Below are 15,444 nucleotides of genomic sequence, written 5' to 3'. Positions count from 1 at the left end.
TCTTGTTCTGTCGCCCAGGCTGGAGTGCAGTGGCCAATCTCAGCTCACTGCAAGCTCCACCTCCCGGGTTCATGCCATTCTCCTGCCTCAGCCTCCGGAGTAGCTAGGATACAGGCGCCTGCCACCACGCCCGGCTACTTTTTTGTATTTTTAGTAGAGATGGGGTTTCACCGTGTTAGCCAGGATGGTCTCAATCTCCTGACTTCGTGATCCACCCACCTCGGCCTCCCAAAGTGCTGGGATTACAGGCGTGAGCCACTGTGCCCAGCCCATATTTCTTTAATCATTGTGTAGGTGGACTACTTAAAAATATATATTGGTCATTTGATACATTTTTTTTGTCTTTCATGTGCTGCTTCTTGTCTTTTGGGTCTATTTACCCATTCTTTCTTTGGGGGGTGTTTTTTTTCTTATTATTTGTAAGAAGGGGTGTGTATAGCAAAAACAGTAGTCCTTTTCTTCTGTTCTATATTTTTCCCAGCTTATTATTTTCTTTTATTTTTGTGTTTTTTTATGTAGAGACATTTTATTTAAAATTTTACATAGTCAAATCTATCAATCTTTTCCTTTGTGTTTTTTTGGCTTTTGGTTGATGTTGGTTTTATTTATTTGTTTATTTATTTTTGGGACAGAATCTTGCTCTGTGGCCCAGGCTGGAGTGCAGTGGTGTGATCTTGGCTCACTGCAACCTCTGCCTCCCGGGTTCAAGTGATTCTCCTGCCTTAGCCTCCTGAGTAGCTGGGATTACAGGCACACGCCTCTACGCCCTGCTAATTTTTGTATTTTTTGTAGAGACAGGGTTTCACCGTGTTGGCCGGGCTGGTTTCGAACTTCTGACCTCATGTAATACGACTGCCTTGGCCTCCCAAAATGCTAGGATTATAGGAGTGAGCCACTGCACTCAGCCTGGTTTTATCTTTCTAAACGAATTGGAATTGTTTGAAATAAAGAGGCTTTATTTGGGCTGGTCAATCTTTAGCTATAGAAATATTTTTTGCCAGACGCCATGGCTCACACCTGTAATCCCTGTAAAAAAATTACCTGATTATGGTGATGGGTGCCTGTAATCCCAGCTAGTTGGGAGGCTGAGGCAGGAGAAGTGGAGGTTGCAGTGAGCTGAGAACGCACCATTGCACCCCATTCTGGGCAACAAGAGTGAAACTCTGTCTCAAAAAAAATTAATAAATAAAATAAAATTTAAAAAAAGAAGTATTTTTGATGTAAACTGTTCCTACGCTTTTATTTTGTTTTGTTTTCTTTTTTGCCCTCTAAAGTGACAGTGGATACAGTTTTATTTTTGATAAAAATCAAACCTACAGAAAAATACAAAAATGGTACAACAAACACCCATATACTTTTCCCTAGATTCATCAGTTATTAACATTTTGCCATATTTGCTTCATCTCTTTCTTTTCCCCTGAACTATATGAAGGATAATTGAAGCCGGGTACGGTGGCTCAAGCCTGCAATCCCAGTACTTTGGGAGGCCGAGGTGGGTGGATCACGAGGTCAAGAGTTCAAGATCAGCCTGGCCAACATGGTGAAACCCATCTCTACTAAAAATACAAAAATTAGCCGGGCATGGTGGCACATGCTTATAGTCCCAGACACTTGGGAGGCTAAGGCAGGAGGATCACTTGAACCTGGGAGGTGGAGGTTGCAGTGAGCTGAGATCGTGCCACTGCACTCCAGCCTGGGTGACAGAGTGAGACTCCATCTCAAAAAAAAAAAAAAGAAGATAATTGGAGATACCACGATGTGTCATACTAATTACTCTGACATGTGTCCTCTAAGAACAAGGGCATTCAACTACATAATTACAATATAATTTTCCAATCAGGAAAATGATAATTAATATAATACTATTATCTATGATCTAGACCATATTCAAATTTCCCCAGATATTCCTGTATTGTTTTTATTTCCCAGATCTAGGATCCAATCAAGGATAATGCACTGCGTTCCGTTATTAGGTCTTTTTGGTTTTCCTTTATTCCATTACTTCCTTTATTCCTTTATTCTCAGTTGTTTTTTTCCTCTTTGATAACATTGATATCTTAGAAGTCCAGGTCAATTGTTTTCCAGAATATGCCTCACTTTGGATTTGCCTGATTGTTCCTTCATTATATTCAGGTTAAATTTTTGGTAGGAGTACTGCGTAGGGGAAGTTGCATCCTTATCAGTTATCACATCGGGAGGCACCTGATGTCAGTTTGTCCCTTTATTGGTGATGCTACATTCGATCGTTTAGCTAGGATGGTGTCTGTTAGATTTCTCTGCATCCTATTCCTAGCAATCTTTCACCCAATGGTTTTAGCATCCACTGATGATTCTTGGTTGAATTAATTATTACTATGGTAAGTTTTTAAATGGTGATTTTCTATTTCTATCCCTTCCATCTATATTTAGTAGTTGGCATTCTTCTGTAAAGAAAATCTCTCTCATCCAGGTGTGGTGGCTCACATCTGTAATCCCAGCACTTTGGGAGGCCAAGGCAGGCGGATCACTTGAGGCCAGGAGTTTGAGACCAGCCTGGCCGACATAGCAAAACCCCGTCTCTACTAAAATACAAAAATTAGCCGTTTGTGGTGGTGTGCACCTGTAGTCGCAGATACTCGGGACACTGGGTCAGGAGAATCGCTTGAGCCAGGAGGCGGCGGTTGCAGTGAGCCAAGATTGTGCCATCGCACTCCAGCCTGGGTAACAGAGTGAGACTCCATCTCAAAAAAAAAGAAAGAAAATCTTTTTCTTCTCTCCCCATCCTATCTACCCTATCTATCTTTGTTTTTTCAGTGTCAATATGGACTCACAAATTTTTTGTTGTTGTTAAATGTGTTTTAATCCATTCTTATCGTTATTCATTATTTATTTTAATGCTCAAAATGAGAGCTCACTCAAGCTGGTTCCTGTGTCCTTGTGACATATCCACATCAGTATTTGAACACTCTTTGTTGTGTTTCTTTTTGCAAAATAGTAGTAATAACCTTCTTATGCAAAAGGTAGCATCTTTTTTACATCTTGCATTTTTTGCTTAAGATATTTTGAAAATCACTGCAGTGCAGTTTATAGATCTCTTTGTCATTATTACTTATTTGCTTTTGTGTGTGTGTGTGTGTGTGTGTGTGTAACAATAGTTTGCCCTGTCAATCTCCTAAGCGGGAACACAAAACCGCCGACCCAGGTTCACCTATACTTTCCCTGGTCCAGCCGTGGAGTCAGTCGTTTTTCTGAGGAGCCCTGGTTCTTGTTAGTGGGTTCCAGTATTTAGAAACCCAAATGCTAGGTATGTTCACTGCTACTGGTGTGTCTTTGCCTCTAAGCCGTATCAGTAGAAAGAATAAGGGTGTGTATGTGTGTGTGTTTATGTATATATGCATGCATACATACACACATATGCATATGTAGATTTGTTTACATACAGATGAATGCGTATGCATATATATATACACACATACATCTATATATACTATATATATACTACATATATATATATTCCCATTCTTCTTCCTCTTTCCCTTAGTGATCATGTTGATTTCCAACATCATCAATATATCTGCTGTCTCATTCCATTTCCATTCATGCCTGTAGGGAATTAGTTAATTAGTTACTGGCTTATCCTCCTATGTTTCTTTTTGGAAAAAAAGTCTGTGTACATATATATATAGTTTGCACTTCCTATACAAAAGGCAGTATACTATACTCTTTTGTGCTTTAAGAAGATATTCTGAAAATCACTCCATATTGGCTCATAGAGCTCTTCCTCATTAACTTTTACCTTTGTGTGTTTCCACATATGCAATAGTTTACTCAGGCAATCTCCTATGTAGGACATTTAGGTTTCCCATATTTTGCTATTATCAATCATGATATAATGAATGTGCATGTATTTTTGTATTGTCAGAAGTGTATCTTTGGCGTAAATTCCTAGAAGTATTAGAGCTGGGTCAAAGGTTGCATACATATGCCATTTTGTTAGATATTGCAAAATTTCCTTCTACAGGGCTTACTATTTTGCTTTCCATACCAGCAAAATACAAGAGTGCTGCTCTCCTACTGCCTCTTGGAGAGTTTTGAGAAGCTTTTGGATTTTATCAATCTGATAGATTAGAAATGCCACTTCTGTGTAGTTTTCATTTATTTATTATTATTTTAATACTATTATTATTATTATTTGAGATGGAGTCTTGCTCTGTCACCCAGGCTGGAGTGCAGTGGTATGATCTCAGCTGACTGCAACCTCTGCCTCCTAGGTTCAAGCAATTCTCCTTCTTCAGCCTCCCGAGTAGCTGGGAGCACCATGCCCAGTTAATTTTTGCATTTATAGTGGAGACACGGTTTCACCATGTTGGCCAGGCTGACCTCAGGTGGTCTGCCCGTGTCGGCCTGCCAAAGTGCTGAGATTACAAGCGTAAGCTACTATGCCCAGCCTTATTTTATTATTTTTTTTGGGACAGGGTCTCATTCTGTTAACCAGGCTGGAGTGCCGTGGTATGATCATAGCTCACTGCAGCCTTGATTTCCTGGTCTCTGGTGATCCTCCCACCTCAGCCTCCCGAGTAGCTGGACTACAGGCGCTTGCCACCACGCCCAGCTAATTTTGTTTCACCATGTTGGCCAGGGGTTTCACCATGTTGGCCAGGCTGGTCTTGAACTCCTCACCTCAAGTGATCCACCCACCTCTGCCTCCCAAAGCGCTGGGATTATAGGTGTGGTCCAGAAAGCTTTTTCTAACACCTAAGTTGTAAAGGAATTTCATCCATGTTTTCTGCTAGTAAAGATGGATTCTTTTTTTCTTTTTAAAACACTTAGATCTTTAATTTATTGGGAGTTTATTCTTGTGTATGGGGCAAGGCGTGAATCCAATTATATATTTTTCTAAGTGATTATCGAATTGTCCATATATATGTATGTATTTTTTATTTTTTTGAGACAGAATTTCACTCTGCCACCCAGGCTGGAGTGCAGTGATGTGATCAGATTTCACAGCAACCTCAAACTCCTGGGCTGAAGCAATCATGTCACCTCAGCCTCCCAAGTAGCTGGGACTACACACACACCACCATGCCTGGCTAATTAAATTTTTTTTTTTTTTTTTTTTTGTAGAGACAAGATTTTGCTGTTTGTACAGGCTGGTCTCAAATCCCTGGCCTCAAGCAATCCTCCTGCCCTGGCCTCCCAAACAGCTGGGATTATAGGGGTGAGCCACCATGCCTGGCTCCAATATAATTTTTTTAAGTTCATCTTTCCCTGAGTGATTTAGGATGCTACCTGTGTCACATACTCAGTTTCTATGTGCATTGGTCTATTTATGGACTTTCTATTCTGTTTCACTGGTTTGCCTATTGATGTGCTGGTACCATATGTTTTAATTATAGAGGCGTTATGGTATGTTTAGTGCCAATAGGGTTTGTTCTTCATTCTTCTTCTTCTTCTTCTTCTTTTTTTTGAGATGGAGTCTCATTCTGTTGCCCAAGTTGTTGTTCAATGGCATGATCTTGGCTCACTGCAACCTCCACTCCCCAGATTCAAGTGATTATCTTGCCTCAGTCTCCCAAGTAGCTGGGATTACAGGCAGATGCCAGCACACCAGGCAAATTTTCTTTTGTGTTTTTTGTAGAGATCAGGTTTCACCCTGTTGGCCAGGCTGATCTTGAACTCCTGATCTCAAGTGATCTGCTCACCTCAGCCTCCCAAAGTGCTGGGATTATAGGCGTGAGCCACTGCGCCCAGCCTATTTTTCTTTTTAAGGATTTTCCTGGCTATAACCAGGCCGATTTTTCCATGTGTACTTTAAAATGAACGTGTCTCACTCCAAATTATATAAAATTTAAAATATTTTTGTGTTAATGGTGTTCATGTTAGTGGTATAAATGGTTAGTGGTATAACCCAGATCTAACTGACCTTTCTCTCAAAGTGCAGTCTGACACACACCCTATAGCATCAGTACTTTATACTTACTGGCTAGTTTCATGCTGAAATTAGTCAGATATCTGTTCTTATACTTAGTGTCCTGGTCATTTATTTGTTAAAATGTTTTCAATATACCCTCTTTCAGGGTTTTGTGTGAACAGCTATTTCTAGAATTCCAGAATAAAGAAGTAAAAGTAGCAGTAGCCTGTTTCCTCAGCCTGGCTAGACCGCATGTATTAGTACTTTTTTTTTTTTTGATGATATAGAGTCTCAGTTTGTCATCAGGCTGGAGTGCAGTGGTGCGATCTCAGCTCACTGCAACCTCTGCCTCCTGGGTTGAAGCGATTCTCCTGCCTCAGCCTCCTGAGTAGCTCTGACTTACAGGTGCTTGCTACCATACCCGGCTAATTTTTGTATTTTTAGTAGAGATAGGATTTCACCATGTTAGCCAGGATGGTCTCAGTCTCCTGATCTCATGATCTGCCCACCTTGGCCAGTACATTTTCATACTGCTCTAAAGAACTGCCTGAGACTTGCCCGGGCGCGGTGGTTCAAGCCTGTAATCCCAGCACTTTGGGAGGCCGAGACAGGCGGATCACGAGGTCAGGAGATCGAGACCATCCTGGCTAACACGGTGAAACCCTGTCTCTACTAAAAAAAATACAAAAAACTAGCCAGGCGAGGTGGCGGGCGCCTGTAGTCCCAGCTCCTCGGGAGGCTAAGGCAGGAGAATGGCGTAAACCCGGGAGGCGGAGCTTGCAGTGAGCTGAGATCTGGCCACTGCACTCCAGCCTGGGCGACAGAGCGAGACTCCGTCTCAAAAAAAAAAAAAAAAAAAGGAACTGCCTGAGACTGGGTGATTTATAAAGGAAAGAGGTTTAATTGATCGACAGTTCAGTATGGCTGGGGAGGCCTCAGGAAACTTACAATCGTGGTGGAAGGTAAAGGGGAAGCAAGGCATCTTCTTCCCAAGGTGGCAGAAAGAAGTGCCAAGTGAAGGGGGAAGAGCCCCTTAAAACACCATCAGATCTCATGAGAACTCACTATCCCAAGAATAGCATGGGGGAACACCCCGCCACCATGATTCAATTACCTCCCCCTGGTCTCTCCCTTGACACATGGGGACTGTGGGGATTACAATTCAAGATGAGATTTGGGTGAGGACACAAAGTCGCCTAACCATATCACCAATTAATTAATCCCCTCAACACATTTCCTGGGCCCCGGTTTCCCTGCTAATGTGTCAATAGGTGTTATTGTGCCCCAAAGTGGACAGAATATAAGGGCCAAAAACAAGTGGCAGTTTTATACTTGCGATACCACATGTTTGTACAACTTTTTAGTTTTCGACATGCCTTCACATAGGTTCTCTCATTCATCCAGGAGATACTTGCGACAAAGTAGGAAATGCCCTCATCATTGAATCAGAAGACCTGGATTTAGGTCGTCATTCTGCATCTCATTATCATATGAGCTTCTCCAAGTTAATTTACTTCTGACCTCTCGTTGCCCCACATATAAAAATGAGGTTAGATAAACTTATTGTGTAGGGTTGTTACAAAAATTTAATAGAATTCATTTTTCAACAGACATTTTTTTTTCCCCCTGAGACGTAGTCTCACTCTGTTGCCCAGGCTGGAGTGCAGTGGCACAATATAAGCTCACTGCAACCTCCACCTCCCGGATTCAAGTGATTCTTGTGCCTCAGCCCCCCGACTAGCTGGGATTACAGGTGTAGGCCACCACTCCCAGCTAATTTTTATGTTTTTAGTAGAGACAGCGTTTCATCGTGTTGGCTAGGTTTGTCAAGAACCCCTGACTTCAGGTGATCTGCCCGCCTTGGCCTCCCAAAGTGGTGGGATTACAGGAGTGAGCCACTGTGCCTGGCCTTAACAAACATATTGATCAGCAAACATGTCAGTCATGGTCTAAAAAACTGGGGCCTTGGAGCAGAGTAAGTCACCATCTCTGCCCTCTCAAGAAGCCTGTGGTTTAGTGGAATGAATCCCACTCCTGCTGTCTGATATTCGGGGAGAAAAAGGAATGATTCAGCAGGATCAAAATCCTAATGTGGAAGGACTCAGAGAACATGTCTGTCTACCTAGGGGTCAAAAACACAAATGGGTGAATCTACCAGGTTTGCCTGAGACAGTCCTGGTTTACATCTATTGCCCTGACATTTAAACCCTGGGCTGCTCAAATAAATCATGTCTGCATTTTGGTCCCTGGTTCTTGACAGTTGCTTTCCCGTCTGATAACAGGGCCCTGTTCACTCTGCTGCTCTTCTGTCCTCTAATTTTTGACACCCCCGTGTGTCTACCCTTTTCAGAAGTTCCAGCGTAAGCTAAGCACCAAATGGGTGCTGAATACAGTCAGTACAGGTGCTCATGTGCTTCTTGGGAAGATCCTACAAAACCACATGTTGGACCTTCGAATTAGCAACTCCAAGCTCTTCTGGCGGGCACTGGCCATGCTGCAGGTAGGGATATGATGGGGCAGGGCTGGGTGGGGCCTGGCCTCAATGCTTAGGCTGTCAGAGGAGGGCATTTTGCAGAGGTATGGAAATGTGTAAGAGTACAGGCTGCCTTTTCTATGTGCTTCTGCTCCTCTGATTAGGTGCATCTTCCCCTTAAGGAGTGTGTGAGCACACTTGGGTGTGTTTGTGAAATTGTAATTATTAGGCAAGACTGTTTCAGTTACAAATGTGATAGAAAATGAGTTTATACTGGTTTAAGCTAAACAAAGAAAATGACAACTGATATAACTGAACAATCTTAGGGCAGCTAAATCTAATGTGTTCCAGAACTTTCCACCCTTAACTCTGCTTTCCTCTGTGTTGTTCTCATTCTTTTTTTTTTTTTTTTTTTTTTTTGAGATGGGGTCTTGCGCTATCGCCCAGGCTGGAGTACAGCAGTGCTATTTCAGCTCAGCACAACCTCCGCCTCTGAGGTTCCAGTGATTCTCCTGCCTCAGTCTCCTGAGTATCTGGGATTATAGTCACCCACCACCATGCCCAGCTAATTTTGTATTTTTTAGCAGAGACAGGGTTTTGCCATATTGGCCAGGCTGGTCTGGAACTCCTGACCTCAGGTGATCCACCTGCCTTAGCCTCCCAAAGTGCTGGGATTAAAGGCGTAAGTCACTGCGCCCAGTCATTCTCATTCTTAGGCAAGTTTTCTCCATTAGGTGGCAAACTGGCCACCAGTAGTGCCAGCCTGACAACTTACTTGGCAATACTAGTGGGCAAAGAACTTGCCTGTCCTGTGGTTCTTGCAAATGCCTGGTCGGAGGCTCTTGCTTGGGACACATGCATGTCCCTGAAGCAATCACTGTTTTCCAGGGCAAGGGGTGCTCTGCCCAGTCTGGTTCATGTGCTCTCCCTTCAGGATGGTGGTGGAAAAAGGGCTGGGAGGTGAGCCTCAATCCAACCTCATTACCTGAGCATGGGGGAGTGATAGATCCTCAGAGGAAAACCAAGGTGCTGATACCAGAAGGAGGAGTGGATGCTGAGCAGACAGCACAACAGATGGTCATGAAAATGGGGTCACCAGATTCAGCAAATAAAAATACAGGACGCCCAGTTAAATTTGAATTTCAGATAAATATGGAATAATTTTTTCATTAAGTATGCTCTATGCAATATTTGAGTTTTTTAATTTTTTTCATTATATATTTGGATGTCCTGTATTTTTGTTCACAAAATCTGGCAACCCTATGTGAAAGGAATCAATCGATGAACATTTAGTGAGCACCCACCAGGTCCCCAAAATAAACTATGGTCCTTACTGAAGTCCAGTGGAGGTACAAAGAAGGTGGAGGTCAGTATGCATTATAGCAAAAAGAAGGCCTCATGGAAGAGATGGTATTTGAGCTAGGCCTGGTGGTTATGGCTTGGACAGATGGACAGAAGGGCACTCCTGTTAGGTCATTCACCAAGTCCCAGAAAGGAGACTGGGCATGATATGTGAGGGACACAGGTCTGACCAGAGTGGCGAGTCACTTTAGAGCACAGTGAGGGATTGTGAAGAAGTAGGAAGGGGAGGGATATGGAAGGTTAAAGTCAGGCAGGAATTTGGACTTGCCAAATGCAGCTAGACCTGTGCTGTCCAAAACACTGGCCACTAGTCACATGTGGCTACTGAGCACTTGAAATGTGGCTAGTGTGACTAAGGAACTGAATTTTTAATTTTATGTAAAAACCAAAGATGTATAATTTTAAAATTAAATGTAACTTTAATGTTTTGGTAGGACTACATTTCGCTTTTTAGCATTGCAAATCTAGCATCCAAATTGAGGTGCGCTGGCTGGGCATGGTGGCTTATGCTGTAATCCCAGCATTCTGGAAGGCCGAAGCGGGCAGATCACTTAAGGTCAGGAGTTCGAGACCAGCTTGGCCAACATGGTGAAACCCTATCTCTACTAAAAAAAAAAAAAAAAAAAAGGCCAGGCATGTTGGCACAGGCCTATAGTCCTATCTATTAGGGAGGCTGAGGCAGGAGAGTTGCTTGAATCTGGGAGGTGGAGGTTTCAGTGAGCCAAGATAGTGCCACTCCACTCCAGCCTAGGTGACAGAGTGAGACTCTCTCTCAAAAAAAAAAAAAAAAATCAAAAAGAGTCATAGAAAACCAAATTGAGGTGTGCTCTAATTGTAAAATATACACTGGATTTCAAAATACAAAATATGAATATAGAAAAATATTGCAAAATATCTCACTAATAATGTTTAATGTTGTTTACATTGGGTTATATACTGGGTTAAATGAAGTATATTATTAAAATTGATTTCAGGCCAGGCATGGTGGCTCGTGCCTATAATCCCAGCACTTTGGGAGGACAAGGCGGGCAGATCACAAGGTCAGGAGAAATAGGTGAAATCAATTTTTTTTTTTTTTGAGATGTATTCTCGCTCTGTCACCCAGGCTGGAGTGCAGTGGCACGATCTTGGCTCACTGTAACCTCCGCCTCCTGGGTTCAGATGATTCTCCTGCCTCAGCCTCCTGAGTAGCTGGGATTACAGGCATGTGCCACCATGCCCAGGTAATTTTTTTTTTTTTTGTATTTTTAGTAGAGATGGGGTTTCACCATATTGGCCAGGCTGGTCTCCAACTCCTGACCTTGTGATCTGTCTGCCTCGGCCTCTCGAAGTGCTGGGATTACAAGTGTGAGCTGCCGTGCCCGGCCAATTTCACCTATTTCTTTTTTTAATACATCTACTAAAAACACACGTGTGGTTTGCATTATTTTTTTTTCTTTATTTTTAGTTTTTTAGAGACAGGGTCTCACGCTGTTACCCAAGCTGGAGTGCAGTGCAGTGGCACCACCATGGCTCCCTACAGCTCAAACTCCTGAGCTCAGGCAATCCTCCCACCTCAGCCTCCTGAGTAGCTGGGACAATAGGCAGGTGCCACCACACCCTGCTAATTTATTTTATTTTTTGTAGAGATGGGGTCTTGCTATGTTTCCTAGGCTGGTCTCGAACTCCTGGGCTCAAGTGATCCTCCTGTTTTGACCTCCCAAAATGCTGGGATTACAGGTGTGAGCCACCATGCCCAGCCTTGCATTATATTTCTACTGGACAATGCTGAGCTAGACAGAGAGGAAGGTAGTGACAAAATGGAAGCAGTGTTTGCAGATGAACAGTCTCACATTAGTGTGCAAGATGGATGTGGTTATAGGGGAAACTAGAGAGAGGGAGTCCAGATTACCAACCTACGGGATTGGTGTGACATGCATGCAAATTTGACCAATTTGCCATTAATTCTCCAGTTTAACCCAGCCAATCAAGCCCACCACCAACCCCCTTAACCTAGTTTTTCTTTACACCTGGGAGTTACGAGTTTAGGACTGCCAACATGGACAAATCATCTACAGCCTCTCCAGCCAGGCTTCGGGATCCCAGCCTCCCACTCTCAGAGTTCCTTCTTCTCCCTTGACTCCATTCTTAGTTCCTCTGGCCTTTAGCCTGACACTGATCCTACCACTTTTTCCTTAGCGGTTCTCTGGACAGTCCAAGGCTCGATGCATCGAGAGCCTCCTCTGAGTGATCCACTTTCCCCAGCCACTGTCAGATGATATTCGGGCTGCTCCCATCTCCTGCCATGTCCAGGTTGCACATGAGAAGGAACAGGTATCCTGCCCACTGCTGGTCATTCAACAAAAAGTTCTTGAGTACTTTCAATATGCCAAGAAGTTTGTTTGGCACTGGGTTTACAAAGCTCAGTGGCATTCTGCTCACAAGGACCTCCACATTCATGGGGGAGACATGACTGTGACAAGTGGTCCTGGAGGTATGAAAAAGGTACTACAGGGGCACAGAAAAGGAGTCTTCTATTCTGCCTAGGAAGGGAGTCAGGAAAGAGAGGCAGAAAAGGTATTTGGACTGGGTTTTGAAGGACGAACACGAGTTTTCCTGGTCAAAATGAAGGTTTCTCTCTGCTCTTAATCCACCTTGTTACCACCTTCTAGTCTTCATAACATCCAATTTCCATCTAACCTGGTGACTCCTGATTCCTATATCAAATGCTTTAACTGCTGCAGGGTTCTGTTTTTTTTTTTTTTTTTTTTTGAGAGGGAGTCTTGCTCTGTCACCCGGGCTGCTGGAGTGCAGTGGCGCGATCTCGGCTCACTGCAACCTCTGCGCTCCCAGATTCAAGAGATTCTCTTGCTTCATCCTCCCAAATAGCTGGGATTACAGGTGCCAGCCACCAATGCCTGGCTAATTTTTGTATTTTTAGTAGAGACGGGGTATTGCCATATTGGCCAGGCTGGTCTCAAACTCCTGAACTTAAGTGATCTGCCCGCCTCGGCCTCCCAAAGTGCTGGGATTACAGATGTGAGCCACTGTGCCCGACCTTCCCCCGGGGCTCTTTCTCTAATGACCTAATTCCCTCAGGCTTCAGTGCCCACTGCCTCTTCCCCACAGGTGATCCCCATCGCCTTGCTGAGCCTTCTATTCCGGTGCTCGATGACTGAGGCTCAGGCACACCTGGCTGCAGCTCCTTCTGTCTGTGAGGCTGTCAGGAGTGCTCTTGCTGGGCCAGGTCAGAAGCGCACCGCGGACCCCCTGGAGATCCTAGAGCCTGACAGTCAGTGAACCCGTGTTTCTGGGTGGGTGAAAGGGGCCCAACCCTGCCCACTTCAGCCCAGCCGGCCCAAGGGGACTTGTGCTAGCAGCATATGTGGGAGGAAGAAGTCCCATTTCCAGGGGCACCAGCAGCCCAGGGTAGGGAGAAAGATTCTCTCCATTTTGGGGGAGAGTTCTTTCTCTTGACCTAGTGGTTTCTACTCTCACCGATTTATTCTGATTTGAGAAATAAAATGAAATGTCTTATTTTGGAAAGTTAACCTTTCAAAGTCAGTAAATCAAATAGTAGATCAGAGGTGGGACAGGATGGGTGGCATGGGTTGGTCTTAACAGCAGATTTGTTCCTTTAATTCTGCCCCCAACTCAATTTCATTGGTCCCTAACACAAGTCTTATACTAACATCCCTGTATTTTCATTACCAACATGCAGCCAGGTGTACATACGTGCACACACACTCCAATCCCACACAGACACACAATGAGAGGTGGGAACTTTTAGATAATTCCAGGGGAAGAGGGAAGAAGTTGTGTACCTAACATAGGAAATCCAGAAAAAGGGCAGTCTTAATCAGACATGACAAGATCTAGAATGAATGCTACATCCACGCATTAGACCATGAAATGAGGGTCACATCCCCTCCCCCGTGTTTGTAAGAGGAACATAAGGAACTCTGGGGGTGCTGAAAGCCCTTGGTGGTGGGACCCAACAAACACTAGAAACCCCAGGCTGTACATTTTAGACATCAGCTGCCCCATGTTTTGACAAATTAAAGGACCCTCGTTCATCCTAGATTCATGGCAGCTCTTTAGGGCCTGTGATATATGGCCTTGACAGTAGAGAGCTGGTTCCTCCTTGTGCCTGAGAAATATCCAGGTAATAGACACTCAGGAACATTCCTCTAGGGATGAAACTCGCTGGAAAGGTCCCTGGAACATTTAGGCAGGAGGGTGACTGCAAAGGATCCAGATTTTGGTTTTATGGGGATAGGGTGATCAACCTTTTTAAGGTGGCCATGGGCCCCTCTGTGCATCTGTGGGCCTGCAGCCTGTATCTGAGCTCTGCTTTCCTGTTCCACATCTTCACGCTGATGCCTTGCATAATCAGTAATCCCCCTTTCCCCAGCCACTACTCTCACGGTGCTTTCTGAGTACCACCCCTTTCATCCTCCACAAACACCTCTCCCAAATTCAAGATAGCTAAAGTTAGGAAAGGCTCCTGGAAAGGCCCTCTGCTTCTCTTTACCCACAACTCTCTACCACGTTCTTTCATGGGGTCAGTCCATCTCTGAGCATGGTGTCATGAACAGTGTCAAGTCTGAGAAGATACCTAGCATTCTGGGACCCCAAAGGTCAGAGCACCCCTTGATCCTGTTGATAATGCCAACCTGTACAGTAGCTCCCCTCCCACATTTGGAGGGGCTAGGGCACAGGGTTAGATTTCTTCAAGGCTGGATGCAGAAGAACTCTAGAAACCCTGAGTTCTTTTAGTTGCCAAGTATGTGGATGGCATGAAGACATCAAGTGAATTCGATTCTTACATAGTTGGACACAATATTCAGGTATTATGGACAAGGTGGAGAACTGTTCAGCCTTGGGGGACATTAGAAGCTAGACACACTCTGGCATTGTGGCAGAGACAAAGATGACTAAGATCTGATCCCTATCCCTTAGAAACTCACAAGCATGTAGCAACTGGAATACAAGACAGAGTTGAAATGGATTAAACAGCAGGGTAAGTACAGAGAGCTGTTGAAATTACAGGGTAGGCCAAGAGTCAAGGAAAGTTTTGGAAGAAAGGAGGCTGGGGTGGGGTAAAGGAACAGCCAAAGAAAACCCAAGAAGGTTTGAAGATTCACAGTGGGATATGGATCTGATAGCAGAGAATCCTGTCATTGTCAATGGGATTTGTGCTCTAGGCAGAGCTAAATAAACGAGTTCAAAGATTTTTTTAGAACTATTCAGAGACAAATGATAGGGTGACAACTTTTGAGGTTATTTGGAGAAAGTAAACATCTGAGGGCAAAAACAGCAAAGAGTAATCCATTATTAATACAAGGCAGTAATTATGTAAAAAGTACTAAAGGGCCTGGGCCTGAAGACTGGATTAGATTGTGGAAGATGAAGAAAACAATTTCCCAGCACATGTATTTGCTGGATCAAAAGCAAAAGGGGGCCAGGTGTGCCATCCTAGCTACTTGAGAGGCTGAGATGGGAGGATCACTTGAGTCCAGGAGTTCAAGGCCAGGCTGGGCAACATAACAAGACCCTGGCTCTAAAAAAGAAAAAAAAACAAGAGGGGATGGGGCAAAAGATATTTGGATATCACACATACTCTAAGCCTGATATTTTTTAGGTATATAATGGAACTCATGAACTCGCCTCCAAAATCAGCTAGCAATTCTTTTCATAATTTAGACTGTCTCTCTCTCCTTTTTTTTTTTTAAGGAAA

The 15,444-nt window shown here is 43.8% G+C and overlaps 1 protein-coding gene across 1 annotated transcript in view; it reads left to right on the top strand.

Annotated features, from left to right (window-relative positions):
* Nucleotides 1–13,247, top strand: part of GCKR (glucokinase (hexokinase 4) regulator) — a 28,889-nt gene extending 15,642 nt beyond the window's left edge. Inside the window, 3 exon segments of the mRNA XM_011956328.1 lie at nucleotides 8,241–8,390; nucleotides 11,904–12,038; nucleotides 12,834–13,247. Coding sequence (XP_011811718.1) covers nucleotides 8,241–8,390; nucleotides 11,904–12,038; nucleotides 12,834–13,004 — 456 coding nt within the window. The 3' untranslated portion in view covers nucleotides 13,005–13,247.
* The last annotated feature ends 2,197 nt before the right edge of the window (nucleotides 13,248–15,444 follow it).

Source organism: Colobus angolensis, unplaced genomic scaffold (genome assembly GCF_000951035.1).
Source record: "Colobus angolensis palliatus isolate OR3802 unplaced genomic scaffold, Cang.pa_1.0 Scaffold413, whole genome shotgun sequence".
NCBI classification, from domain to species: Eukaryota; Metazoa; Chordata; class Mammalia; order Primates; family Cercopithecidae; genus Colobus; species Colobus angolensis.
This window is presented reverse-complemented; position numbering and strand designations above follow the sequence as displayed.